This window comes from Rosa rugosa, chromosome 2 (genome assembly GCF_958449725.1).
Source record: "Rosa rugosa chromosome 2, drRosRugo1.1, whole genome shotgun sequence".
In the NCBI taxonomy this organism is placed as follows: domain Eukaryota; kingdom Viridiplantae; phylum Streptophyta; class Magnoliopsida; order Rosales; family Rosaceae; genus Rosa; species Rosa rugosa.
In genome coordinates, this window is record NC_084821.1 from 60,313,731 (window position 1) to 60,340,957 (window position 27,227).

Here is a 27,227-nt window from a genome sequence, read left to right on the forward strand (position 1 = left end):
TAAGAGCGTTCGTATGAACTAAGAGTGTTCATAATGCTTGGACTAAGAGCGTCCGTAAGCATCAAATTGTGACCATATTAAAAACATCATTGTTTAGTCTAATCCAAAAGAGATTCTTGGAAATTGATTTCTTGGTAGCATAGCTCGGAAATCTTATTTTTTTAGTTTTCGTGGAAGTTTAGCTCCGAAACTAATATATCTTCTCTTCTTATTTTCAGGATGTCGAATGAACCTAGACTCGACTTTCCCATGCTTGACTCAACAGGCTCGGAGTACCATAGCTGGGTAACCGATGTTGAGAACCATCTCACTTCAAAGGGAATATTGCCCATAATCCAGGCACCTAACCCGGATCTTGTGTTCGTTCGATTACTTGCAAAACATGCTCAAGCAGTCATCTTGATGCGACGTCATATGGACAAAGCACTCAGATTGGAGTATATGTCGATCAAGGATGCAAGAGAGCTATGGGTAGCGCTAGAAGAGCGCTTTGGCAATGTCCAAGATTCCCTCCTCCCTGACTTGAAGGTTCAATGGAACAATCTGCGCTTTGCTAACTTCAAGTATGTTGCTGAATATAATTCAGAAGCTCTTCGCATACAATCCATGTTGAGGTTTTGTGGAAAACCTATCACAGAGCAAGAGCTAATTGAGAAGACTCTCTCCACTTTCCCCGTTTCAGCCATTGTGATATCAAAGCAATACCGTACTGAAGTCAATGCTGGACGGATCACGAGGTTTCATCAGCTTATCAATATCATATCTGTAGCTGAGAAACATGATAACATACTCGTGAGAAATTATAATTCAAGGCCCATTGGAACTAAGAGCGTTCATGAGGCGAATTATAATGCACCCAAAGGAGGGCGCAAAGAGCGGAACCCTAGGAATAAGGGATATGAGGGACGTATGGGTCCATATAACCGCCCTAATCAGGAAGGAAACCGCAATTTTGGAGTGGATACACGTGGTGGCAATGAAACACGTGGGAGAGGGGGTCGTGGCAACCCTAGCCGTGGTGGTGGAGCCATAGCTCGTGGTGGTGGCGCCATGGGTCGTGGTGGTGGCGCCAACCCTCCTAGGGAACGACCACGACGTGCACAACGTGCACCTCAATTAAGGGGAGGTAACCACAATGACAAGTGTCATCGATGTGGGTCAAGTGAGCATTGCTTTGGTTCAAGCAATGCAAGGCAAGCGAGCAACTAGCTGCAAGATACAGGGCATACAGGGACCTGAGAGAGCAAGAAGTGTACCTTGCAGAAGAAGGAGAAGAAGATGGTGGAGATGTCAACCTCACCATAGAGGACTTCAAAGCTGAAGATGAAGTGCACAAGGATGCTGCAGACTTTGATTAGAATAGTCCTTTTTATTTTCCAAGAATTTTTGTAATGGCAAATAAGCCTTAGTCAATAAATGACAATTGTATCAACTCTTTCTTATGTGGCGCACCCAATAAAATATGATGTCTAGGAAAGTCATTGAGATAATTGGTACTTAAGCGAGCCTCGCTCCACCAACATCTCTCTCTACTTTCCTGGTCATATTTGATTGGAGTTACCAAATGGATAGAGTGACTACAATGTGTCTCAGTTTGATTTTCTTTATTTTTGGATTAGACTTATTGGAACCTTTGATGTAATCATTGGCTATTTTTATTAATAAAGTATCGTATTATTCAATGTCATGGACATGTTCTTAATTTCGAACTTTATTATTTTTCAGTATGTTTCCTGGAGAGTTGGAATGCCTTGTTGATAGTGGCACCACACATACTATATTGCGACATAGGCAACTATTTCTATGGATGACGCCTAGTCGATCTTCTGTGACTACGATGGCTGGACCATCACAATTGATTCATGGTCGAGGACCAGCTCAATTTATGTTGCCAAATGGCACAAGTATTAATGTCACCGAAGCTCTATATGCTCCTAGGGCTGGAAGAACCCTATTGAGTTTTAAAGATATAAGAGCCAATGGTTTTCATGTGGAAACACATTGTGAGAATGGACAAGAGTTCCTTTGCATCACCTCTAATGACTACGGACATAAACGAGTATTAGAGAAACTTATGTGTCGCTCTAGTGGGTTGTATGCAACCACTATTCGAGTCGTTGAATCTAACCATGTCATGAGAGATGACTTATGGGATTCTGACACATATAGGCTTGGGCACGATCATCTGGGACACCCAGGTCGTGATATGATGATCCGTATACTAAAGACTTCACACAGACATCCATTTTTTAAAACGAAAAGAAGTCAAAACCAAAATTTGGTCCAAGGTAGAGCCAAAGCCGCCTACCCCCTGCGGCCCAACAGTGGCATTGACACCACTAATGCCTCGGTTCCTTTTTTGACTTCTAAAGTCAATTGTGACTTTGTGGTCCAACCAAATTCTTCTTTGGTTGCTTCTAAAGCCCATCATTCGTTTTACAAAGCCTGCTCATTAGCAAAGTTAGTATCTAAACCATCCTATGCAAAGGACACCAAAGAAAATATATCATTCTTATAAAGAATCCAAGGTGATATTTGTGGACCTATCCAACCAACTTGCGGACCATTTAGATATTTTATGGTGTTGGTTGATGCATCGACACGCTGGTCACATGTCATGCTTTTGTCCACACGAAATTCTGCATTTGCTAAACTCCTAGCACAAATCATTAAGTTACGGGCTCACCACCCTGATCTCATTAAGTCAATTCGTCTTGACAATGCTGGAGAGTTTACATCAAAAACTTTTGATGACTATTGCATGTCCATTGGGATTGAGGTTGAACACCCTGTTCCTCACGTTCACACCCAAAATGGTCTGGCAGAAGCTACCATTAAAAGACTTCAAATGGTTGCTAGAGCATTGGTTATGCGCACCAATCTCCCTGTTTCTGCTTGGGGATATGCAATATTGCATGCAGCTGTGCTTATTCGTCTGAGACCTACTGCCACTCAACCCTTTTCTGCGTCCCAATTGGTTACTGGATATGAGTCTGACGTCTCACACTTACGCATATTTGGGTGTGCAGTTTATGTGCCAATTGCGCCGCCACAGCGCACCAAAATGGGTCCTCAAAGACGATTAGGCATTTATGTTGGATATGACTCTCCAACTATTATCCGCTACTTAGAACCCTTGACAGGCGATCTATTTACCGCTAGATTTGCGGATTGTCACTTTGATGAGACAGTCTTCCCGTCGTTAGGGGGAGATAAGAACAATAATGTTCAATAGGAACGACAGGAATTGTCGTGGTCTGTCCCCACTTTGTCTCATCTTGATCCCCGAACCGCACAGTCCGAAATTGAAGTGCGGAGAATTCTCGATCTTCAGAACGTAGCAGACTCTATGCCTGACGCGTTTTCTGATATCGCTAAAGTGACAAGATCACATATACCTGCTGCAAACGTGCCTGCAAGGATTGATGTCCCTAAAAATCATGGACATGGTGCCACCCCTAGGGGTATTGGGCATGGTGCCACCACCACTAATAGTGATGGTAATGTGGCTCAGGCCGGGCTCCCAGCAAGGAAACGTGGGAGGCCCAAAGGTTCGATGGATTCTCGCCCAAGAAAGAAAGCGAGTTTGGCACAAAGAGATCCATTAATCATCGACACAAATAACCCGTCTCATGAAGATATTCCGGATTATGGTTATGTCCAAAAGACATCATTGGGGGACGCTCCAATGGTAGAACCAATTCCAGGGAATAGGGAGATCTCTATAAATTACACTAGTGTACATGAGACGTTGAATCGAGATTCTACTATCCTTGATGATGTGTTTGCATATTCTATTGCTCAAGGAATTATAGAACACGATGATATCAAACCCGTTGAAGAATGTCAACGAAGAGCAGATTGGCCTAAATGGAAAGATGCGATCCAGGTTGAATTGGATTCACTAACAAAGAGACAGGTATTTGGGCCTATAACGCTGACACCCCCAAATATAAAGCCTGTTGGCCATAAATGGATCTTTGTTAGAAAGCGTAATGAGAAAAATGAGGTTGTTAGATACAAAGCCCGCCTTGTGGCGCAAAGTTTCTCACAACGCCCTGGAATCGACTACGAGGAGACATATTCTCCCGTAATGGACGTTATAACGTTCCGCTACCTTGTCAGTTTGGTAGTTTCCGAAAAACTTGACATGCAGCTTATGGATGTGGTTACTGCATATCTCTATGGGGATCTAGATTCACAGATATATATGAAGGTTCCAGATGGACTTCAATTACCCAAATCAAGTGGCTCTAAACCACGGAGCGCGTTTTCAATAAGATTGAGACGCTCACTATATGGATTGAAACAATCCGGACGGATGTGGTATAACCGTCTAAGTGACTACTTGATTGGGAAGGGATATGTCAACAATAAAATATGCCCATACGTGTTTATAAAAAGGACAAGTTCCGGATTTGCAATTGTAGCAGTTTATGTCGACGACATGAACCTAATTGGAACTCTAGATGAGTTAAAGGAAACTGCTAAATACTTGAAATCCGAATTTGAGATGAAAGATCTTGGGAAAACACGGTTTTGTCTCGGACTAGAGCTCAAGCACCGTAGTGATGGGATTATGATCCATCAGTCAGCATATACTCAAAAATTACTAAGGCGCTTTGACGAAGATAAAGCAAAACCTGTGAGTACTCCCATGATCGGCCGTAGTCTTGAGCCCGGAAAAGATCAATTTCGTCCAAGGGATGAGGACGAAGACTTATTAGAGGCTGAAGTGCCCTATCTAAGTGCAATAGGCGCATTATTGTACTTAGCTCAATGCACAAGAACAGATATCTCATTTGCAGTGAACTTGTTAGCTCGACACAGTTCTGCGCCAACACGCCGCCATTGGATTGGTGTAAAGACAATTCTACGATACTTGAGAGGTACGATTGATATGGGCTTGTTTTATCCCTACAGAGAGAAAAGAAATAACGGAAGTGTGGGATCGGACTCCACAAGGCAAAACGCCACCTTCCGTGCTCCTCCTCTCCTCCATTAAAATGACAACGATGTCTTGATGGGTTTTGCTGATGCAGGGTATCTCTTTGACCCTCACAAAGGTCGCTCCCAAACGGGTTATGTCTTTACCATGGGAAGCACTGCGATATCTTGGAGGTCTACAAAACAGACCCTTGTTGCTACTTCCTCAAATCATGCAGAGATTATTGCTCTACATGAAGCTGTGCGATAATGCATATGGCTAAGGTCTATAGTTAGACATATTCGAGGAACTTGTGGTTTGAAGTCTACCACAGATGAACCTACATGCATTTATGAGGATAATGCAGCTTGTATTGAACAAATGAAATTAGGTTTCATCAAGGGCGATAACACCAAGCATATATCGCCTAAGTTCTTTTACAATCAGCAACAACAGGCACTTCTAAATATTGAAGTGAACCAAATCCGATCTGAGGATAATGTACCGGACTTATTTACTAAGTCGTTACCAAAATCCACCTTCGAGAAACATGTGAAGAGCATCGGATTAAGGAAGTTATCCGAACTCCCATGATTGTAGCAATCAGGGGGAGATATGGACATCAGGGGGAGGTATGATGTCTACATGTTAGATCTCGAAGAGTGAAGGACGTGTTGTGCTCTTTTTGTCCTTCAACCAAGGTTATTTTTGTCCCACAGGGTTTTTGTTACCTGACAAGGTTTTTAACGAGGCAACAATCAAAGCGTCATCGTCAAGTTTGAGCGGCACAAGGGGGAGTGTTGAAGGATGTCGACATAATGTGTGCCTCTACAAACTAGGGTTTAGAGTTGTAATAGGAAAGTGTGCTAGATATTCAATTGTATTCGGATTCTATTACCTATTGTGTACCTTGTAACTCCCTATATAAAGGGCTCCTATTATCAATAATATACACAATTACAATTCTCCATCAACACTGTTGTAATTCTTTATCCAATAAAGTTGTATTCGTCTCAAGAAAAGGAAAAAAAAAAAAAAAACTTATAAGTTGCAAGGATAAAATGTAATCTTGATTAAGATATTAGTTGCATTATATTAGTTACAGTCAATTTTCCAATTTTGTTGTAACTTTTCAACTTACTTTGTTTTCTGATCTGCTATTTTATAGTCAGTCCTCAGTCCTCACTGCATATAATTTCAATACTTCACCATCTAAAACCCTCTCCAATTAGGCTGTATGCCGTTAATATTTTCCACACTTGGGATTTAATTGGTCCATATAGGAATTGGATTGAACACAAAGGCATCAACGTACAAAGAGAGAAGAAAAAGGTTGGCAAATTGGACTATATACTGCATTATATGGAGACAAGAAAACAGAAGCTGCACCCGCAAACTGTGAATTACACAAAATGCTTTATCATGAATACAAGAAATGATACACAGAATCGAATACAAAGATAAGATCAGTGTATTATAGAACAGAAAAAGGCAACATATCTTTTTATAAATGATGTTTTATTCGTATTCACACTACTTACACACTACGCAATCAAGCTTCATTTAGTATATATAACTGGTGCCAAGAGCTTTGATTTCTGTACCATTCTAACCATAGAAGATGTTTTGTAAGCACCAACCGGGGCAGACAATTGCATAGCACCTGTGGAGACATGACACTGCGGCCAGGCAAACACTACTGGACCCTCCACTAAGGTGGCATCTGCAGAGAAACCCTCAAAGTCCCCTTCATCATATGAAGCACTGGTGGGACAAGCAATGGCAGAGAGACATCAGGTTTATGAATACAAGAGAAGCAAATAGAAGCTGCATCGGCAAACCATGAACTACATAAAAAGTGTTATTCTGAATACAAGAGATGATATGCAGAATTGAATACAGAGAGATGAGATCAGTATATTATTATTACAGAATAGAAAAAGGAAACATATATTTTTCTAAACATTCACTTCACGTAACGCAATGTCATGCTTCATTTTGTATAACTAGTGCCAAGATCCTTTGATTTTTGTACCATTCTAACCATAGAAGATGTTTCATAAGCACCACCTAGCGGCAATGATGCTGGACTCGCAAATGGATTGGCACCTGCAGTTGGCGAATCGAAGCAGGCAATTGGCCCAACAGTTGGCTTGGACTATGACAGTAAGAATCCACACCATCGGATAAAAGCATGATGCTAGCAACTGGGTTCCTTTCCCTTCGTTCTTCAAGGACCCGAATTCCTATCTCGAGTCCTGCCACAATGTTGGTCATGTTATCTGGTCTAAGAGAATTGACAGCTCGCACAGCACTTTCACGGCCTTCAACAGACATTCTTCTGAGAGGAAAGACTCTTCTAGCAGTTGTTGAGAATGTAACTATTGAAAGGCGGTCTGAAGGCCCCAAGTTTTGTATGATAAATTTGACAGCGCACTTCACAAGGTCAAGCTTTAGGCCACACATGCTGCCACTTACATCCAGAACTGTCACAAGGTCGACCGGGGTACTCCCATGGCCATCGGTATCTTGAAGAGATGGTGCGCAAATGCTGACAAGAACAGATATCGTGGATGAGATTCTGCAGCAGAGATAGCCAAGGACTCGGTCTGAGTCTTAATTGTTATACCCTGGGGGTCATTGGATTGCATGGGTGAGGTGGACAAAAGAGGTTCGTCATCAGAGAAGCTAGGTGGCTGGGGAGGGGCCTGGGGTTTCTGCACGAATGGGAAGGAAGAATAATTCCAACTTGGTTGCTGATACGAGTACTGATGATAAGTTTGATGGGGTGGCTGTTGCGGCTGGAATGAGAATGAGATGTTGGGAGAGTTCCCACCCAAGTTGTTTTGCTGAGGGAAAAGAACCCCATGGGTGAGGGGGATCACCTGAGTTGTTTTGTTGAGAGGGGGAAGTAGTCCAGTTGTTTGGTTGGAAAGGAACATTATGCTTATCCCATATTGCTCGGCAAATGGGGCAACTAAGATTCCCATGCTGAACATTCTGGACAATGCAAGGGTAGTGGAAGGAGTGTGAGCATTGGGCAGTGAAGATGGCTTGGCCTTTCGGGGTTGCCATGCTACTCAGACAAATGCCACAATTGTTCTGCACCAATACGTATAGGTAATGTTAAATCAAAGACAAATGCAAATGCTGTTCACACATATGTGCACAGTTTTCTCTCCTGAATCACACAAAAGGAAAATGCTTTATCAACAAAAGAACTTTGCTACATTCAAACAGAAAAAAAAGAAAAAGGGATGGATAAGGTTCTGTGCACAAGTACAACAAGACACAATCACTTGAGTCAACAATTTCCTAATAAACATGATAGAAACATATCTTGTGCAACATGGTAAGGCATTATCAAGAAAGGAACTTCGCTGCATTTAAACAGAGAAAAGGGATTCTACAGCATAGATGAACTTCTGTGCATCAGTACAACAAGAAACAACTTATTTCAATCAAAACTCATAAGTCATAATGAATATGACACGGAGTATCTTCTGCAACATTTTATCATGATAAAAGGAGCAGTCACATTATGCATACACCACGATGGTCAAAGTACTCTTAAGTATATAAACATGCACAAAGGTGAGACGGTTAAATTTTCAAACCACCAAATATGTGAAAAAGGGTAACTTTCTCAGATGGAAACAGGATCAACCGAGACACACACACACACAAATATTCCTATAAGATTCTTAATATATTTCTCATAAGAAAGATTTAAAACCCTTCACAAAATTAAATTGTTAATCTAAAAATCCTCATAAACCCTTAGTCTACAGATTTCAGAATCTTCCGATTCTTGAATCTTGATCATTTCTCGCAATTATTGATCAATGCATGCCAAGATTCTGACAAAAAATCACAGAGTTACTTACTTGTTCTGATGCAGTCCGAGAAGACATGGTGTTCGGAGTGGTCAAACAAGTCTTTACGCACCAAAGACTAGAACAGAGAAGGAGAAGGATCGCAGTGGCAAGGTTGATGCTTCAGCTTCCTCAACGCACTGGCAACAGAAACTAATAATGATTCAACAAAACACAGAGAGAGTTTTATAGAGAAAGAGGGTCCAAGACATGAGAGTCAAGCTCGGTGAAGATGGAGAAGAGGTCTGTGCGCTTTGTAGAGTGAAATGAAGAGTCGGTCAAACGAAATAGCAATACTGAGTAGACTTTGATTGAGCTAAGCTAAGGAAGCACGTCTGAAAATGAAATCGATTATTATATAGATATAGATTCTTTTAGTTTTTCTTTTCAATTTCCGACGCTTGGAGCCTCTACCAACTAAATGCTAATGGAGAAATCAGATTATCTCCACACACAAAATTCAACCGTAGTCTGAGTTTATGTCACACAATGAGGCTTTCAACTCACTTTTGTCAGTTTCTTCATCGAGGTGTGGAACCATCTCATTTTAAGTAAGGCTCATTCATGTATGTTATGGTACTTGTATCACCATATTGAGCGAAAATAATAGCATGGATAAACTTGCGTAATAAAACTCTTCTGCATTCATATTGTGTCTTAAACGGGTCTGCTTATTATTATTTGTTTTCTTTTTGTAGAAGAAATTATATTAGATAAATAAAAGGGTTACAAGTTAGATTTAAATACGACACTTTTTCAGTCGTCTCACGTTATATTGTGCTTGTGTGTTTTTTGTTTTGTTTTTTCTTCTGGGGTGGTGTCATTTCATGTCCACAACAACCATCTAGCCAAGCACAAGCACAAGCACAAGCACAAAACTGGTCCTAATTAGGCAATATGTTTACCATCTACGCCTATGTCGTACTCATGTTTGGATTGGTCAAACAAGTCCTTAAGCACCAAAATCTAGTTCAGAGAAGAAAGGTTTATCCCAGCAGCAACAATGTCGTTTAGTATTGGAAATACGGGCCCTTAAGAGCCTTTGGGTTTCCTTGGGAGATTGGGAAAAAGCGTGGGTTTAACGCATTTGCCAAAAACAAAAAAGCGTGGGTTTAACGCGGATTAATGCGGAACTGTGATTTTCCCAATCTACCACTAACGAGCCGGAAATCCAGAGACCAGACCAGAGTATAAGAGATGTAAATAAGAAAGGACGGGAGGGGTATCTTAGTCATGGAAAAGTGACAGCCCCAGCTACCACAAAACGACATTGCACAGAACAAAACGACATTGCACAGAACAAAACGAATAGAGGGACTAGGGATTAAGCTGACGTTGGAGGTGGAAGAGGAGAGAGAACGTCGGCGAGGACTAGTCCGGAGGTTTCGAAAGATGAAGAATCGGAGCGCCACTTTGAACTCCCGCTTCTTTAACGGAATTGATCATTGAACATTTGAATGAGACTTGAGAGTCTATCCAAGGCCCAAGAAAAATTCAGAAACTGGATTTTTATTTTTGTTCTGGGTTGGGCTGAGGAGGAGACATGTAGTAACCAAATCGGGTTATTTATTTTACAGAAACCAAAGAAAAGTAAAAAAAAAAAAATTTCTATACTGTAAGGGCATATAACTCTTTAGAATTTTTCTTTCATAACACCATTATGTTTCGTTCTGGATTTGTTTCCTTATGTAAATATAAATATAAATGTGATTTTTATGAAAAAGATATGAGTAGTAAGACATTTTGACACGAGACGGGTCAAGTTCGGTTGAAAGAAAATTTGTATGGTACTTATACTGTTAGTTGTTAATAATGATTGGCTTCAATCATACACCTAAAGTGCCATAATGGAATTTGAATCACATGACTTTATAGAATGACCATAAATCTATATATTAGGTATTACAAATTGGAACATACACAACTAGCGATTATTATAAACATGTACATTTGAAAGAACATTTGTTCTAAAACATGAACATTGTTCAAAATGGCTTTTGGCCTATAACATTACCTGGAGGATCATAAACACAAGCAAAAATAGTATCCCCACCCTTACATATAACTTTAGCACAACCAATCTTCGAGCTCTGCTTCCAAACCATTTGAGTATAATGCAAGCAATCCTTTTTCTGATCACAAGAGTTAGTCTTGTGGTTGTAGTAGCAACTCTCTGTTGCCCATGCTTTAACTGCATCACTCGGCTTCCAGTCATGTCCACTCCCCCAGAAGAGGTTCTCCCCGAATTCGCTGTTCGAATGAATCAACGAGCAGTCTTCTCGCCTTTGGCGGGCCCACCAGGAAGCGTAGCTCTCTAGTTTCTTGCTCCATTTGAGAGGAGGGAGGCCGAGCTTTGATCTTTCAGTGTTGTGAGGGATCAAGTACTGCTGAATGGTGTTAGAAGAGGGAGTAGGGGAGGTTTTATGGGGTGAGCTGCGTGAGAAAGATGGCCAAAACAGTGTGGAAAGGAGGAGGAAGGTTCTTAGTAACCCAACTGAAAATGATTTGTTTTCCATAGGAGAAAAACAGAGATCGATCAATGTGTTATGGGTGTTTGTGAAGATTAACATACAATCTCGTGGTATATTTAGAGGATTTGTTTATTGTTGTACTTTAAACAATAATTGTGGGGCACGAATTCTCCACATGCAAGATAGATATAAAAAACTACTCACAAAAGAACTAAATGATCATCGAAACTTGAGGAGATTCAAACAGCTGGTATGTATTCATCATCATGTAACTGACGACTAAACGTGGAGTTGATTAGCTCGATAGACATTGTGTAAGTATATTGGCCCATTGCCATTCAACAAATGATTTCCCATTACGACAAGGAAACCGGAGCTTCAAGAAAGATTACAAGATCGGATCTTGAAGAAAAGATCAAGCCAAATCGAGTCACTGATCTTGAGTTTAATGTGTATTCATTCCATATTAGTTGGTATAAATTGATATGCATATCGGTTATATTGAGTCAATAATCTCTTTGCATTAAAGTGGTTTTTAACATGCATATCAATTTGAGATCTTGTTTAGGAAAATGTCGATTGCATATTCAAAAACTGTTTTAAACCTTTCCATGTTTATCTTAATTAATTATTAAGAAAAGATTTGATTGAGGGGGAGTTTTTCTCCCTTATAAAAAGGTTTCAAAACTAAAGTTTGCGTTGGGGTTTTTGACGGCATAAATTGTTTTCTATTGAACTACTTTTTTTGTTCAAATCGTTTTCTAAAAACCCTCTTTACTTGTTTCATGTGTGATATTGCATAATCATTCATACTCACTCTCAAGATCAGTGATTCATTTGAGAGAAAGGAAGGTTGAAGATTGATTGCTTAGAATGTTGAATTAAGAGTTAGAACGGTTGTAAATCAAGTTAGCATTTGTTGCTAAGAGAAAGTGTTTGTTATGAACAACACTACTTGTGTTCTGTAAACTCTTGTGTTTAATATTGGATTGTTTTTTCGTGTTGGCTACGTTAAAAGCCACGCAGTCAAGTTTCCTCAGTGGAGAGGTTTACACTGCGTTAGCAAATCTTCGTGTCGCTTATCGTACTTTCTTTGGCTAATTTCATTGAGATAAAAACATTTTATCAATACCTGTTCCATCTAGTATTTTCACATTGTTACCTTATTCTGTAACAGTAAACGTTTGGAATTTACTAGTTGTCTAACATTGTTTGAAACCCTTATTCTTATTCTTCTTTTTTCTTTCTTCTAAGTGATCTCATTATGTTAGTTTGATATATACATTGTTGTTGTCGATCAATGTTCATATCTCTCTTTGTTGTCTGCATTTCTTATACATGGGGTATGACGTTTAGGTAGAATCATTGCACATGATCCTGGTGTTTTCTTCCTCTTAATTTGTTCATTTGCATATGATGTTGAGAGGAATCATTGCACATGTTCAGGTATGAGGTGTAAAACTGTAAAGGATTGATCATAAAATTAATAAACAAACTTTGGAAGAGGCTTCCAATCATAATTATCCAACCATTTTGTTGTTGACTTGTTGTCTTTGATTAGCAATTTAGATATAGAGAGCATCTTGGTCAGATCAGTTGGTGCTCTTTTGGCTATCCAGACATATTCAATCCATTTCAAGTACTATCTTAACCTAAGGTTTAAGGATCCAAACACCGGTATGCTTTGCTTTTCCAATTGCCCTTGCTTTAGTCTCTTGTAAGGCAATTTAACATCTTATCTTAATCTCTTCAATGCCTCTCGCTTTCTCACCAAATATTTCCCTTGCCTAAACTGTTCTTAGACATTTTAACATACCCAAAATGCACATGCAGTTGCTTAGCCCTTCAATCCGCCCTCTGCAGTGTTTTGGCAGTTTTTTTTTTTTTTTTGGGGACAATGACATATCAATCTGTTAATTAAGCAGCTAGTTTCAAGTTCTAACACATGAGACCATGTGAGGCAGAGAGCGAACCACCAGACTGTTAGTAAATTAATCATTGATTGCATCAGCTTCTAATTTTTTTTCTTATATGCCTTCGATCATGACCAAGTGTGGGATAGCTAGTCAATCACTGAACTATGTTAAAACCGAGTCAACCTTATGATCCTTGGTACATATGAAACAATATATATATATCTCTTTCATATACAGATCAACATGCTTAAGCACATGCATGTACAAGTTAGGCTTCAATAAGTTTTATTCATGGCCGCAAAGCTACTAGACTATGAAAGATTCATACCAAGTAAAAACAAACCCAAGATAACACCAGAAAGAATGAATTTTCCATCACTTATTGATTCAAGTCACAACAAATAGATATACAACAATCCACTTATCCACATGCTCAATTGGGGGATTCACCCCCTTTCTAGTATCATAGCTAAAAAATTCACACAAAATAAATTAGCAACAGAAACCACACATTTTCTAAGGACAGCACAAGATATAATATATAGCTTGATGAAGAACAGAGGAAGGTTTAAACATTGGCAGAGTTGTCTGGTTTGAAATAAGGATGTGGCTGAGGAGATGAAGGGTGTGAAGTGCTATTAGCTCCTGGTGGTGGAGTTGGCACCCCATAAACTTGAGGACTTGTCATCGCCTCCTTTCGGCCTCTCGCTCTTCCGAAGAAGTAACACCCGAAACCAAGCAGTATGGTGAACAGAATAAAAGGCAGAGAGATCACCACCACCATACCCATCTTTTCTTTTCTCTTCTTTTTGATCAGGTAGCTAGCTAATTTCAGAAGAAGACTCAAGAGAGGAAGAGATAGAGAGATGTACACCAAGTGATGAGACTGGGGGAGATTATATATGAGCACAAAAGAGGGATATGATCTGGAGGTTTCTGATTCTCTCCAGAATAGCAAAGCCAGTACAATGATTTAATATGCAGGGAAGGGAAAAGGAAGAGCCTTAACGTTCAAATTTCAAACGGTCACTTTTTCTGGGCCAATAGAAAGGAAGCGTAGTGGTCTGGATGGGTCCACTTACGAATATGCTTCCAAATAAAACATGTAAATACTCGGTCACACATTTAAGCTTCTAACTCACGAGCTTTAATTGTGGGGTCCTTTGACCAACGCTATATCTTTTTAAGTAAATGAGGGTATAATAGACTTTTTAGGGAAATATAACGGAGTTTTTGACGAATGCTTGACGGCAGAGACCAATTGGGAGGAAATTGGGAGTTCAGGGACTTTTTAGGTGAAATTCAAAGGTCAGAGACTGAAACGATAAAACCCTATAAGTATAGGGAGTAAGCAGTATTTAACCCTAATATGTATTAGAGAAAATTATACAAATAGTACCCGAATTAAGGCTCGCTCTTAACTTCAGTACTCAGCTATGCAAAACTATCACTTTGGTACCCTAAGTTTGAAGCTCGACCCAACAATCGTACACGCTGTCCATAATGGTGTTGAGAGCCCAGCCACGTGGCAAAACCTGAAGGTTGAGTCATTTCAACCCAAATTTATACTCTCTCTCAATCAAACCCAAATTCAACAACTCCACCCAAATCACATACCAACTCCCCCACTTCCTTCACCACCACTAACCCAAACTACAGCTAAGAAATCCCAACAATCCATGGAATCGCAGTTCACAAACACAATACACAACCAAATCCTTCACAAACTTTAGCAATTTCTCTCTGAAATTCGTAAACCCTGCTGCATAGAGAGAGAGAGAGAGAGAGAGAGAGAGAGAGAGGTGAATAGTGAGGGAATACATGGCTGACCCAGAAACAGATGAGGTCTTCGCCCAGAATCCGGCTAGTCCCTTCCGAAAGCAGTGAGATTTTTGCTGAGGACCAAGGCTATGTGGACTCTGATGGGTCTGACAATCTAAAAAAGCCTTCTTCTTTCGCTAAAACTCTGACCCAGTCCGACGCCAACAATGGCGGCGGCTTCTCCGTCTCGAGGTACTGCGCTGAGACCATTTTTCAGAGGCTCGACTACTCCGCCGACCCGGCGATGCAGACAGTGGTTGCCAAAGACGTCTACGGCGAGGTGTGGAAGTTTTGGCACATTTACTGAGGCACCCCTTGTCGGCATTTGCTGATGACCGGGTGGAGCATGTTTGTGAACCAGAAGAAGCTCGTTGCTGGCGACTCGATTGTGTTCCTGCGAGCCCAAAACGGCGACCTCTGTGTCGAGATTTGGAGGGCCAAGCAGGGATCGCCGAAGGGGTCGTCAGAATCGGGGTGGAACCACAGTGGTTTTAAGGGAGCGTCGGTTTTTCCATATTCCAGGTTCTCAGTGTTTCTGAAATGGGGAGAAATCATGGAGAGAGAAACCAAGTTGCAGTGAATTAAAAATATAAAAAAAATCTGGATCAAGACATGGAGTGACCAAAATATCCCTCAAAATGTACGTGCTAGGTGGCACAAGACTTAACACCGTTAATAACGGCGTGTACGATTGTTGGGTCGGCCTTCAAACTTAGGGTACTAAAGTGATAGTTTTGTATAGACATAAACTGAAGTACTTAAGAGTGGGCATTAGTTCGGGTACTGTTTGTATAATTTTCTCTATGTATTATCAGCATATCCAATTATATTCTTTTACGTACCAAACCGGCTGAATTTAGGTTAATCCGATATGCATATGATTCATTTCTAAATGCTATAATTTTTCTCGTATATGTATAATTATATTGATTAATGACGTATTAATCTTTCCTCCAAATTTTTTTTTTTTTTTTGAAAAGGGGCTGGTGCGGCTGCCCTCAATCTTTGATTAATGAAACTGCAGAATACAGGGGGGGAGGGACGTAGAGTCTAAACTCCTTATTACAATAAGCATAGAGAGAACATCCCGAAATAATACCAGGAGTCTCCACAAAATCTATGTATTCTAACAAGCACCAATTAGCAAAGAGTGCACGAGTGGCTACTTCATTTCCTCCAGATTTATAAACCCAGACAAATGTTAAACACCAATGAAGGCCTAGCAATAGTAGAGTGCATATATATTTTAGAGTTTTTATCATGGATCCTGAACCTTTTTCAACCGTACAAAATGGTATCCAAATTATAAAAGCAATCAAATAGGTATATCTATTCGTATTCCGTCACATCTCTGTTAACTTTAAGGGTATATCAAACATTTCAACTGCCTTTTATCCTGAAATGACTTGTTTGCCCTTCAGAGATCTTTTTTTTTCTTATCAATTTTCTCCATCTCTGCACGACCTCACCCTGATCAGGAAGTATATATCTCTCAGTTTCTTAATCCTCATCCCAGCTTCGTCAAAGATAAGCTGCCTTTCCTCATTCTTGTTCCAAAGCAATGATCCAAAAATTATTTTTATTGTTCGGCATAATTAATTGGGCTTGAATTTTCTTAAGAAAATTTGAGGTCAAGAATAAAATTTTAAAGAGTTGTTTATTTCCAGGAGGTCATATCAATTTGTAATTATCATGTGCGAAGGCTCAAGATGGAATCAAAGAGTTGTTTAGAGTGGATTGAATTAGAATTATGGAGAACTTCATTCATCTTTGTTTCTCAACATATGAGACAAGGTTGAATCACAATCACGACCTTGAGTTAGGAAAGAGCGAGATCTACAATTGTTCCGAGTTCTCTGACAAGAATCTTGTGAGGCCAAGAAGCAGCTGGGTGCTTCATTTATAATCACAAAATATGAATTTCCAATCATTCGAAAATAGTGCAAGAAGTTTTCTACAGCCAAAATCTCTTGAAAACTCAGCCGTCATTGCAAAAGAACACCATAAATAAATTATTGTGTTTAATGGAATTTCAATAGAAGCAGAAGGAATATGAGCTTCATGTATACTAGTCTGAAATCAAGGTCTGGAGCTGGGTAGGTGTAGCTATATCACAAGCTCATGTTTCTATGATTTCGATATGTATTTACTTGAATGCTGCAATAAAGAAGTGGTTATTTATTTGTAATTGAACAATATGGAGGATGAAAGTAGGTCTAAAGCTTTACACTTGAAAATCTTCACAACTTGTCTCAAAACAGCAAATCACTTATGGGAATGATGAACTCTTGCTAGAAAGGAGCATTGGGTTCTGTGAAACGATATGGTTTTGCCTTCACAGTGGTGTTCACCTGGTCAGTTGCTGACCAAAAAACGGTGTTGTACAAGCAATCATTCACACACAGAAAGCATGGCAATGGGGACCGGAAAGACGGTGAAGTGCATAATGAGGATTCTGTCTTTGATGTTGATCTGGACCCCGAGAGGATCCTCCTCCATTGGATCCGGCTAGGCTGGATAGATAATACAAAAAGTGATTGTGTTATGAGATCTTCATGTGTCAAGAAGCACACTGAGCTGCCGTGATACATCTTGGTCTGCACTTAAATTAACCCCACCTCCCATCCTATTGGAGAAGAAGAAGGGCATGAGTGTGAGTGTGCTTAAGGTGACTTCACCGAAGTCAACAAATCAAGACTCACCACAACTCACTTGACTATGTTTCACTCAATTAACCAATCACTTTAATGCTCTGCTTAGTGATAAGCCCACGCTACTAGGCTCAGCAATAACAAAGTATATTGTAAGTGCTTAAAAAGAACAAACTCAACGATTCTTTTTCGATGTGGGATTATAGCGAAAAATTTAAAACATAGAGGAGACTTTGTTCGAAACTTGACGATTCTCAGGTAGCTAGCCAGCCAGCTCTCAACTGTATGTAGACATAGTCAGAGACTGAGTCAATGCCCCACAGTTTTGACAGTATACCTCGACGCCTTGTTGATCAGCTTCTTCGCTTCCATTCTATCTGGCGGAGTTAGCTAGAATCTCATCCATCCAAGAAGGTCCCAGCTGTCAACTGGTAGTCGATAGAGGATGCTCTGTTGGCCAGTGCATCATCATGCGTATTCTCAGCTCTAGGGAGTTGCTATATACTAAACTCGTAGAATTCCTCGGTCATGGATTGTGCTTGGACTAAGTATGCTGCCATGACCGGGTGGTGTGCAGCATACTCTCCCACTAACTGGTTGGCGATCGATGAGCAATGAGTCACAGTATAAACTCAGCTTTCGAACCCTCAATTCTGCTGCAAGTCTTAATCTTGCAATTAGTGCCTCGTACTCAGCTTCGTTGTTGCTTGCCTTGAACCCTAATGTTCGCTAAGGCTTGCTCCATTATGGTTCCATCTGGGGTGATCAGCACGAGTCCTGCTCCAACGCCATTTTTCTTAGAATTGAAGATCCATCAACGTACAAGGTCCACTGCTCAGGATCCTGGGATGCCACCTTTTCGTTCGACTTTTCCACCCCTTCTTCAGGCGTGGTGAACTCTGATACAAAATCAGCCAGGACCTGGCCCTTGATTGTGGTTTTTGGCTTGAATGTGATGTTATGTTGGCACCTGGTTCCCTGAAGAGGTTCCCAGGAAATGCCTGCAGTTAATGTATTAATTTTCAATCCTCCCTCTCCTAGCTTTTATTTGATGCATTACAGATTCCTGTTGCAGTTGTCAACTCAGCAGAGCTAAGTACATGGTCCATAGATGCTTGCTAATATCGCAACACAAACGAGTAATTTCATTTTAGTTCTACCCTAAGTATCTTGGGACAGAGTACTACAGAAAATCTTGAAGGAATTAGAATATCTGACTCAAAACCAATTAGTTATAGATTGGGAGGCCTGAGACCTTATGAACTCTTAAGAAAGGCTTCATTTTTCAATGTAACGATCCAGACTCACATACCCACATGTACAAGTCGGAGCGACATGTAACATGTTGGGTAACACCCCACACTGCTACACACTCTCACAGACCCAATTCCATCTTACCTTCCGTCATCTTTTTCCCAATTTTTCCCCACATATAAAACTGCATTGAGAAACTGTGACAGAGAGAATTACGTAGAGAGGGATCAGGGCAAAACTAGAACTGATCAGTACGTAGACTTATTTTAGGAATTAAACTTTAGGTTCATCCCCTTAATCTAAATGTAACCAATATCTTAAACGATTAATACACTTTCTTCATCAAAAATGAAGTAATGCATAATGAATCTTCATTATACAATGATGATGGATCATTTCTGAATCGAATTCTGGCGGTTCCATTAACCATAAACAATCCAGCCACATGTTCTACATCAAATTATAACTAGCAACACCAAAACTCCAAAAGGAACCAGAATACCCATCAGCCCTGTCCTGCTCTTCATTCCTAGAGTAGTTGGTGGAGAACCAGAAACAGTTGGTGTAAAATCTGAGAAAGAAAACGGAATGTGTTAGGGTAATGTAAACCAGAATAATTGTTCAGTGCCGATTAGCAGCAGCAAGTACGTTAAGACCATTAATATGAAATCTATATAAGTTAACTAATACGCACCTGAAGCAGCATGCACAGCAGCTATTAGTGGGCCGTAATGACCTTGATCAGGTGTGCAGCAGGTCCCCTTACCAGCCCAGAATAAATGAATTTCAAGATAATTCTCTGAAACATTAACACTGAAGGTTTTCACAACAGCTCTTAAAACCCCTCCTGCCTCCTTTGATATGTCAAAATCCTTCAATACAAGGTTCCCCTAGGAACAAAATGAAGAGATAGTTAGCGGTTGTAGTCAGCTGAAATTGGTTGAAAACTAGCTGTTGAAAACCTGTCTAATGAGGTTCTTTCTTTGTTAGTATTCTTACCTGAATATAGATATCAAACATACGCCGTCCTAGACTTTGCCAAGTTTGCAAGGCACGATCATCGAAAACTGTTTCTGCAAATTGCAATTTTACAGTATAAGGCCCATTCTCAAGACCCAGGCCATAGTATCTCAGTGATCCTGGAGACAACCTTGAGGTCTGGAAAAGCTCTGGGGTCACATCTGTCCCATTGACTTGTGCCAGGGTATTTACCACAAAGCTCGGATTCTTTCTGTCAGCAAACAAACCCACATTGCTAACAGCCCATTTCTCTGAACCTCTTACATTAAACGTTGCTGGGCCAAGAGCTGAGTCTTCAGTCTCATACAATATGTCATCACTCCCTCTCAGTTCTAGTCCACCACAGTTGATTGAGAATTTTGCATCTGTGGAATTTGATATAATAACACAAAGTTATGATCAATTATAAAAACATAAACCAAAGACAGACTCAAACTAATGTATTTGCTTCAAGCCTTGCTTACTCAATGTTTCCTAATTATATTTCAAAAATAGTTTACTAGGCCGGTAGGATACTATTGGGATGAGTCCGAGTCAGCTAAAATAAGAATGAAAGGAAATGAAAATCACTCAGACCTTCCCCAGAGCACATATAATTTCTGTTTAAGTTCTGTTATAATTGTAACTCTTAATGTTATATAAAGTGTCCCCTGCTTCTTTTACTTAAGTTTAAGTTTCTTATCGAACACGCACACACATAGATGCATATGCATGTATCTCTGTATATATTTTATCAAGTAGAGAAGCAATGCCTTTTCTGTAGCATGATGGCATTAAACTAATAAGCTATTAGTCAAACAAAAGCACATTACATTTTGGGGTATTTCTATTGCATGGAAAATTTCTTTGAAGGCAATTTAATCCAGGAAGACTGCAAGAACAATGAACCATTGTTACTTATCCACAGAAACATATAATGACAGAATCCATCAAACTACAGAAGTGGAATATGAATCACTTTGTTTCACATGCATATTAGGACTACATATAGTATTGTTTCTTTCATCTTTTGCCAATGAAAATATAATTGTAAGAAAAAGTTGTAACAGAAACCTCAAACTCACTTTATGTTTGAACTGTCGAATGTGAAGTTGTTTACCACTAAGTTCCTGCATAAGTCATTAACCGATCACGTATGAAAATCATTGACAGTATTAGTATCTACCAAAGATGCAAGAATAATTGACTGGAAAGGGAATACATTTAGGCATCTTGACATAATGACATCAACAAGATTGATCACAAAGAAGTTTTACATCACAGAATTTTTGCATAGGGAAACGCACCTTAGATTTTCATGCATGTATTTATATACCATCAGAATGGAAATTTATGAGTGCTAGCCTCATGGATATGAATTTGAGCAATGATTCTTACGAAAATTTAGTGTTCATCGTGTGGTGCATTTTATATTTCTTTCATCTGAGGCCAAGATATATAGCCTCACCAGGAAAAGAAATGGGAAATCTATGTTCAAGTTCTAGACACGGTTTCAAACTCTGGAACTCTGATTGTTCATTAGCTAGTTAAACACAGATTTCTTATTACTTATTCCTTGATGTTCATTCATGCATGTATTATTAATTATACACAATAAACAATGCAAGAAGCTCTGTCAAATCAAATGCAGGTGATCTAAATTGTAAAAAGCTGAAAGATGAAAAAACCACACATACAGCTGTGACATTGAGGTTACCCATGGGGGAAGACTTCCTGATAAATAGTTGTAAGACAAATCTCTGCACATAAAAGTCCAGAGTGAGGAGGGGAAAGCACATGAATATTTAACAATTTCTTCTCGAAGATGCACATACACATGGAAAAGGTACATATTTGTTTCATCAATCTGAAATGGAAAAGATCCTGACTGAACCTAGTATGTCTAAGCTTAACTGATCAAAATACTAGTACGGATTGGCTTCATATTGGACCTAGAATGTTTACAATAGTCATGATTCGCAGTTGTGGACCAGCAGTGTACTGTGAAAAATTTCTCGATTAGGATTCAGAACAAGTTTCTGTCATCCCTTAAATAGCACAGTAATCTTTAGAAACACTGTCACTGCCATATCCCAAGGACACAGAGAGAGAGAGAGAGAGAGCATTTAATGAAATAAACCTTTATAAAGTAAAACTTACATAGTGTGAAGAATATCACTCTTTTGGCTAGGAAGAGCTCCCTGCAAGCTATTGTTTCCAAGAAATCTTCCCATTTCATTGAGTGGAAAGCACCCCCCAAAAAAAGAGAGAGAGACAGAGAAAAAGGTCAGATGAATATGACTAATCTCCTGAGCCAGAAATAAATGGCATTAGTCCATATATTCAATCAGACTGGGTAATACACCCATACAGCTTGGGCTAGTGGTAAGTTCCGTTTGAATTGGGGAAGTTTTGAGTCTAAACTTTTTTCTTGCTCTGATATAGATTTAGTTATGCTAACATCAAATAATAATAAGAACAGTAATCATTATATCAACAAAAAAAAAATGAAATGAAAGAATGGCTTATTACAAGTATGTTAGAGAACTCATGTTGAACAAGCCACCTGGAAGTTGACCTGTTAAATTGTTGAAACTCAAATCCCTGAAACATGAATAATAAGTTGTGGAATAGTTAGAAAAAGAATATTCATATTCATGGAATTGAAACTTATATGTTTTCCACATACAGTATCTGTAAACTTTGGTATTCTCCAATATCAGAAGGGATGCTACCAGTAATTAATGCATTTCGTAGAGCTCTGTTAGACCACAAGATATAGAAAACAAAACAAAAAGTGCTGAAGTAAATGAGTTAGATATGAAATTTGAAAAGGAAAAAAAAAGGTTGATAGCAATTATATGAATGGATGAGCATGCTCACTTACAAATCAGTTAAGTTCTTCAAATTCTTTATGAAATCAAGAGAGGAGCTTACATTGTAGATATCACTGATTCGCCTACATCATTATGTACAAACATAAATGAAACTAGTCTTGAGAAAGAATAAGAGAGAGAATCTACATTGAGTTAAGAATTTGTACTCACAGAGAATTCAAGGCAGTTAGTTGAGAAAAACTGGCCGGTATTGGACCTCTAAAAGAGTTCCCTTGAAATCGCCTACAAAAACATTTAAGAGAACTGTGAGCAAGAATCTCAGCCAAGGTGATCTGCCTTCAAAAATTTCAGGGAAGAAAAAAAGAATAAGAGAGCTTTTCTTGCTTACAGAGAGTTTATCTTTGTCCAATTCCCAATGAAATCAGGTATCCTTCCTGAAAAGGGACTGTCTGATGCCCATCTTAAATTAAACACATTGACCCTTGTGAGTTCAGCCCAATATAGGAATCTAAAAGTACTGAAGGAAACAGAAATTAAAACACAATCGAGCCTTCTTACAGGACTTGCATATTGCGGAGGTTAGCAAATGTTGAAGGAATTTCACCACCGAGTCCGCAGCTGTTTATGTAACTGTGATGATCAAAAACTGATTATCATCAATTTCTTGTTATAAACACATTCCTTAAGAATCAAAAATAAATTATGAAACAAAGATCCTTAAGAAAAACCACACTTTTATGCAGAATTAAGCTTCAATGTACTAAACAAAGAACTTACAGTTGTTGAAGCTTGACCAAATTACCAAGTTCAGGAGGGAGTGTTCCGGAGAAGTTATTTATTCCAAAGGACCTGCAAGCCATGATGAATAGCCATAGAATTACTTTAAACTTTAAAGCAATTATGTGAAACATTAGTACATGTGTGTGCAGATACAGGCACTAAATCACAATTGAGAAATGAATACTTTGGGTTTGCAGCCCATGTGCATTTGGGAATGTAATAGTAGATGTGAAAAGAAATCAGTTAACTAACTAATCCATCTTATAACAACCTTGTAAGAATGACATGTTTCAAGAAGGCTCATAAGACAACCCAGTAACGTAGACCAATGGTTTTGATTGTGTTTCACGATTTTCCAATGGATATAAAGTTGTTTATCATGTTTCAGCTCCTAGGATCATGCATTAGTCACCACTTGGGCAGTTTGGCAATGAGTAGATATCTATTTCACAACTGCAAAAACAATTGTACTAAGTTTCTATAGATTCTAATGCATATCCATTGTTATCAGTTTTCTCATTTTCCCACAATATGTAACTTGATTAATCAATATTGATGCTTTCAAACAAGATAGACTAAATAGTTTATGGTAGTTGGACTATAGTTTATGTCTTACAGCATATTTAAGTCCTTGAGGTTTCCAAGCTCCTTGGGGATGGGCCCAGAGAATGCATTGTGAGCAATTGACCTGAAAGGAAACATTATCAATTGAAGATATAATTGATTTTAAAATACCGGGCTGGGATGGTCTTGAATCAACAGATTGCTAAAGTAAGAGTATGCCTCTCTTATTAGAATGAGACCAGTATAAGAAAGCAAGGAGCACAAGCTGACAGAGAAATTGAATAATACTATGAACCAAGGAAACTAGGAAAGTAGCGAAGTATTAGACACTTCAAACATTATACTAAAGTTTAACAGATGTTGTCTCATTACTTACAATAATGTCAATGCAGTCATATTGCCGATCCATGCTGGTAGAGGACCTGTGAAATAATTCTGATCGATTTTCCTAAAAAAATTGAAACAAATAGTGTAATAATCAACTCTTAACCTCTCAGTATGTCATGAATACTTGCGACAATTTTCAATAGAAATTCTGCTTTAGGAATTAAACAGCCTAACTCTCTAGGAGGCTAGAGAAAAGCATAACAAATCAATTGCAAATTGAAATTGGTAGCCAAAACAACATCCACGACAAATGGTATTTTTCTAAAACTCTTTGCAAACTGAAACCAGGCTGTAAAGGAGGATCACAAGAGTCAATAGGATTGAGGAAAAACTTGACAGAGTCTATATTAATTTCAAGCAACCTGAACCCATAATGAGGCCAATAAAGAGGCCCCAATCACTGGCTATCCAGAACCCAAGTATGCAGTAATATTATTTCAACTGAAGTTAAAAAGTTCACATCTTTATATGCAATATCAAAACTTGATAAAAGAAACAGCAGAGTAGGAAAAACAAAATAGAAAAGCATACAAGAAGGTCAGGTATCTCAAAGCCAAAAGTTCCTTTGCAAACACTCCTCGTTTGTTTAGAGCATAGACTCTCCTGAAATACAAAAAAGATGGGAACACTTAAGAGTGCTTTCAGTAAAGGTTATGTTAATAAATTCAGTATTAGCAGCAAGTGAAGAACATACAGTTGGGTAATATGGCAGGTGGTGCCACTGTCATAAGTACAGTCGCAAATGATGGCTGGGTTATTAGGAGGGCTCTCAAATTCAGTTCCATTGATGGCTGATCCACTGCATGGCTCCCCACTGATATTCCACAGCGCCACCGCTTGAGTATCCCATTGTGAGAATATTGAGTTCAACGCTCGAACTTGGAAAACAATAACAAGAACAAATTCATGTACAGATACAGAGACAGTTCAAGAGTCCCAAGCTCAATACTTTATGGGCTAAAAGAGTTGAAATTCATGTGTGATTACCTTCAGATGGGTCAGTAGTAGCATTTTTAGCCGTGGAAACTTTAAACCAAGAGTAACCCAGGTAGCAGAGGCCGAACAAGAAGACTGAAATTACCTTCAGATGGGTCAGTAGCAGAGCCGGCCCTGGGATTTCGGGGGCTCTAGGCGAAAAAAAAAAAAAAAAATTGGGGCTCCCTAGTCCCTACCTTCAAATATATTTATAAAAAAAAATTGTGTAATTTTAAACAACATAAAATTAGAAAGTAATATAACAATATAGCGATCTCAATATCATTTGAAAAAATACTATATTAGTTCAAATAAAAGTATTGAAATTACAATAATCAGTAGTCTTATTACTCAAAAATTACCCTTCTTGCATTCTTGGCCGCAAGAGTTTCAATTAAGCTTGAATAGTCAAGCTTTTCACATTCTCAGTCTCATTCTCATTGACATTCTCAGTTTCATTCTCATGTACTTGTTCACTATGTGCATTAAAGTACTTACGTAGAGACCCAGCTCGAAGCTGGACTAATGCCCCAGAAGGATACTTCCTAATTGGAGCCATGATAACAACCTGCACATAGAATTTTTGATTGAAACATATTGCCATATAATACAATTACCAATGTATTAAACCGACAAAACCATTTTCAATTCAAACTTACTGCCATACAAATGATATCCTAATATCAAACCCAAAATGATCGATAGTCAACAAAGTAGAACAATTTTCAATTGATACAACTATACAAGACCATTATCCTAATAAATATTAAACCCACTTTCAATTGATAGTCAGCAAAGCAAAGCAAAACAATTTTCAATTGATAGTGAACTAGTAGTCAAGTTGATTGTTGATTAGTTCATTGTTTTGTAGTTTCAGTAGCACGGGGTAGCACAAACAATCAATTTGAGATTAAAAAAGAATAAAGGAGAACCAGAGACTTGTGTTCTTCCTCTCCTATAGACTATAGTCCTACCCAAACACAAATTAAAGAACTGAAGAACAAGATTAAGTCTTAACATAAAATTATCATCACCCAGAATCCCAGATACAGAAGATAAAATAAGACTGCAATAATGGATGAAGAACAACAGGCCTTCGACCTTTTGTTTCTACCCAATTGAAGAAGAACTCGTTTCCTTCTTCCTCCTCGACAAGAGGAAGAGTCGAAGAAGCATGAAATTTGAGCAAGAGAGAATTAAATACCTGGACAAGTTTCTTTCGTCTGAAAAGTGACAAGGAGATGGCGTCGTTGTTAAGGTAGTAGCCAACTGGGAAAACGTATAGCCATTTAAGCAAGAATCTAGTGTGCATGAGTGCGATGGACTAAAGAAAAGAAAAGTCGTTTGAACCTGCAAGTGGAAAGAAAAGTTTGATGGTGGTTCTTTTCCTTCTTTCTTTTTCTTTTTTTATCAAAAGGGTGTCTATCCATTACAACAAATAAGAGAGAGAGAGGTATACAAACTCACTCATATTACGTCCGTCAAAATTAAGCTACTGCTTAAAAGATGTAGAAAGTCTAGAACCCTAAGTAAGGACGCCTTAGACATCAATGTAAACCAAGTAACTTTGACTCACTTCCTGATAGTATCAGACCAGGCCAAGTTCAAATCCCAATTTATTCATATATAAAGCTTATAAGACTTCCTTAAATCAAGCTACTGCCTAAAGATGTAGAAAGTCTAGAACTCTAACAAGAGCAACTCCAACAGCTTCCCTATATAGGGAAGCAAAAATCAAAGCTTTAGTCTCTTTTTCTTCTCCAACTTCAA

At 38.9% G+C, this 27,227-nt stretch overlaps 3 protein-coding genes and 1 pseudogene across 5 annotated transcripts; all 4 read right to left on the reverse strand.

Moving 5' to 3' along the window:
• The window catches only part of LOC133731185 (E3 ubiquitin-protein ligase WAV3-like), a 10,480-nt pseudogene extending 1,244 nt beyond the window's left edge, over positions 1-9,236 (reverse strand).
• A 1,429-nt stretch (positions 9,237-10,665) lies between these two features.
• On the reverse strand, positions 10,666-11,338 carry LOC133728255 (pathogenesis-related protein 1-like). Its single transcript, XM_062155657.1, has one exon. It carries the CDS (start codon positions 11,316-11,318, stop codon positions 10,788-10,790), a length of 531 nt encoding a protein of 176 aa, XP_062011641.1. The 5' UTR covers positions 11,319-11,338; the 3' UTR covers positions 10,666-10,787.
• Positions 11,339-13,550: 2,212 nt separating this feature from the next.
• LOC133732864 (uncharacterized) lies at positions 13,551-14,140 on the reverse strand. The gene has a single exon (XM_062160467.1). It carries the CDS (start codon positions 13,977-13,979, stop codon positions 13,758-13,760), a length of 222 nt encoding a protein of 73 aa, XP_062016451.1. The 5' UTR covers positions 13,980-14,140; the 3' UTR covers positions 13,551-13,757.
• Positions 14,141-19,142: 5,002 nt separating this feature from the next.
• On the reverse strand, positions 19,143-26,858 carry LOC133728990 (probable LRR receptor-like serine/threonine-protein kinase At1g56130). 3 transcript variants are annotated; one of them, XM_062156461.1, is made up of 21 exons: positions 26,662-26,858; positions 25,956-26,025; positions 25,470-25,553; positions 25,177-25,360; positions 25,014-25,085; positions 24,472-24,543; positions 24,148-24,219; positions 23,529-23,600; positions 23,310-23,381; positions 23,140-23,211; positions 22,962-23,033; positions 22,802-22,873; positions 22,604-22,675; positions 22,447-22,518; positions 22,075-22,140; positions 21,612-21,674; positions 21,000-21,044; positions 20,748-20,806; positions 19,915-20,300; positions 19,610-19,805; positions 19,143-19,486 (listed from the first exon to the last, which is right to left on the reverse strand). In XM_062156461.1, the coding sequence occupies exons 1-21, from the start codon at positions 26,767-26,769 to the stop codon at positions 19,371-19,373; spliced, it is 2,097 nt and encodes a 698-aa protein (XP_062012445.1). In that variant the 5' UTR covers positions 26,770-26,858; the 3' UTR covers positions 19,143-19,370. The 3 variants fall into 3 exon arrangements, with proteins under 3 accessions (XP_062012445.1, XP_062012444.1, XP_062012446.1); XM_062156460.1 differs by having other exon boundaries at positions 22,604-22,714; XM_062156462.1 differs by lacking the exon at positions 26,662-26,858 and adding an exon at positions 26,559-26,630 and having other exon boundaries at positions 22,604-22,714.
• Positions 26,859-27,227: the final 369 nt, after the last annotated feature.